The following is a 1,609-nucleotide window of genomic DNA, read 5'->3' as shown; positions in this document are numbered from 1 at the left end:
GAGTCAAACTTGGGTTGAAAGATCCAGGCTCAAGTGCACATTTAGTAAGAGACATTTTCTGAATGACTCTCTCCCTCTCTGTATCCCTCACATAACTCCTCTCACTTCCACGCCAGTTTACTTTGTGGAGCACTTGTGGGAAAGAAAGGAGGAAGGGGCATTACATACAATGGCTTTGAGCTCCTGAACGGAAGGTCGGGTATGAATGGGATGCATAAATAGTGTGAAAGAGAGAAAAGTAGACTTGTCAGACATTCGACAGGTCAAAAGAAAAGGGCAGAGGGGGGAGGGGCTGGAGTATTCTTTCATTTCTCCTCTCTTGCACACTAACATTTGCTTCAGTTTTCGCTTTCTTTGATTCTGTACCTGCTGAAATTCCTTCACTGTTAAATTTGATCTTCTTTTGCTCCTGGCTATCAATTTCCTAATCCTGTCCTTAATTCCTTGTGGATGTGATTATTATGGGATAGGAGATGACATCTTTTCTCCCCTTTTGCTGAAACTTTCCTTCATTTGCCAAGAAGCACTGCAGCAAGCGTTTTTGTTTAAACCTCTGAGTCGCCAGATTTTAGTAGTGTATAAGTGTGATAAATAAATGAATACCTGGATAAGGGAATAAATGGGCTGCAGGTGGGGAGAAGATCGAGCAGAACAGACCTAACTGGGAGATATATTTTTTTTCCATTGCTATATAGAAACCTGAGGGTGGCTTCTGGAAAATCTACTTGTACAAGACAGGTGATGACGTCTTGGAAATGGTGATGGAAACGAAGGATGTGGTTGATTCACAGAAGTTTAGTATATTTAAGGCCTGAAATCCTAACCAAATCTATGGGGTGCTGAGACTCATCCATGGCTTCCAGAATTGAGGATCATGTCGATGCAGCTCCCTTTCCTTTGCTGAATAAAAGGCAGAGATTTATATATGTTTGTTTGCAGTCTTAGAGTTATCTGAAAGTGCTGGAAAGTGTTCCCTTCTCTGACTGGTCTCTTTTAGCAAGTTTAAAAAAGGCATTTTTGTAACATGCTGTGTAAAAAATCTATGTGATTCCCTAAGAGTGAGAATCCCTGGATGGCACATTATCAATCAACCAATTGATTAATCAGAATATTCATCCTTCTCCACTCAGTTACAAGACAGAGACGGACAACTTCCATCACCCCTAGACTCAGGTGAGTTTTACTGTAGGGTTTTGATTTTCCTCCATCTCAAGAAAGCTCAGCCCCATTGCACAACATTGGATTTCCAAGTCGACCAGTCTTCCAATCTGTTTAGTCCTGTCCCAAACAAGTTCAGCGCTGCTCAATGTTATGATTGGTATCCAACTATCTGAGAACTCTCAGACTGTATCCATGACAAGAGCAAGGGACATAAATACAATACAATCCTTAATTTTCATGGATGGAGGAGGCTGTTTTCAAAGAAAGTTCTGATCTAAATATTGTTACAGTCCTTTATGCAGTTGGGGAATGTGCACAGTCAGGAGGATCATTTAAAGGCAAAACAGCGTCTGCAGGAAACTTGCAAATAGTAGGGATGAGATAAACATTCTTCATCTTGTCCATTGATGAAATTCTTGGGTTCACAAACTGGGGTACTGTTGTCTTA

At 41.0% G+C, this 1,609-nt stretch overlaps 1 protein-coding gene across 1 annotated transcript in view; it reads left to right on the top strand.

Moving 5' to 3' along the window:
* Positions 1 to 774: 774 nt before the first annotated feature.
* The window catches only part of LOC107289645 (olfactory receptor 2G3-like), a 3,810-nt gene continuing 2,975 nt past the window's right edge, over positions 775 to 1,609 (top strand). The window contains exon 1 of the mRNA XM_015818437.1: positions 775 to 800. Within this exon, the coding sequence (XP_015673923.1) occupies positions 775 to 800 (26 nt within the window). The remainder of the gene's footprint in view (positions 801 to 1,609) is intronic.

The sequence above is a fragment of the Protobothrops mucrosquamatus genome, unplaced genomic scaffold (genome assembly GCF_001527695.2).
Source record: "Protobothrops mucrosquamatus isolate PMUCROS unplaced genomic scaffold, P.Mucros_1.0 scaffold738, whole genome shotgun sequence".
Lineage (NCBI taxonomy): Eukaryota > Metazoa > Chordata > Lepidosauria > Squamata > Viperidae > Protobothrops > Protobothrops mucrosquamatus.
Note: the sequence above shows the minus strand (reverse complement) of the source record. Positions and strands in the feature narration are given on the sequence as shown.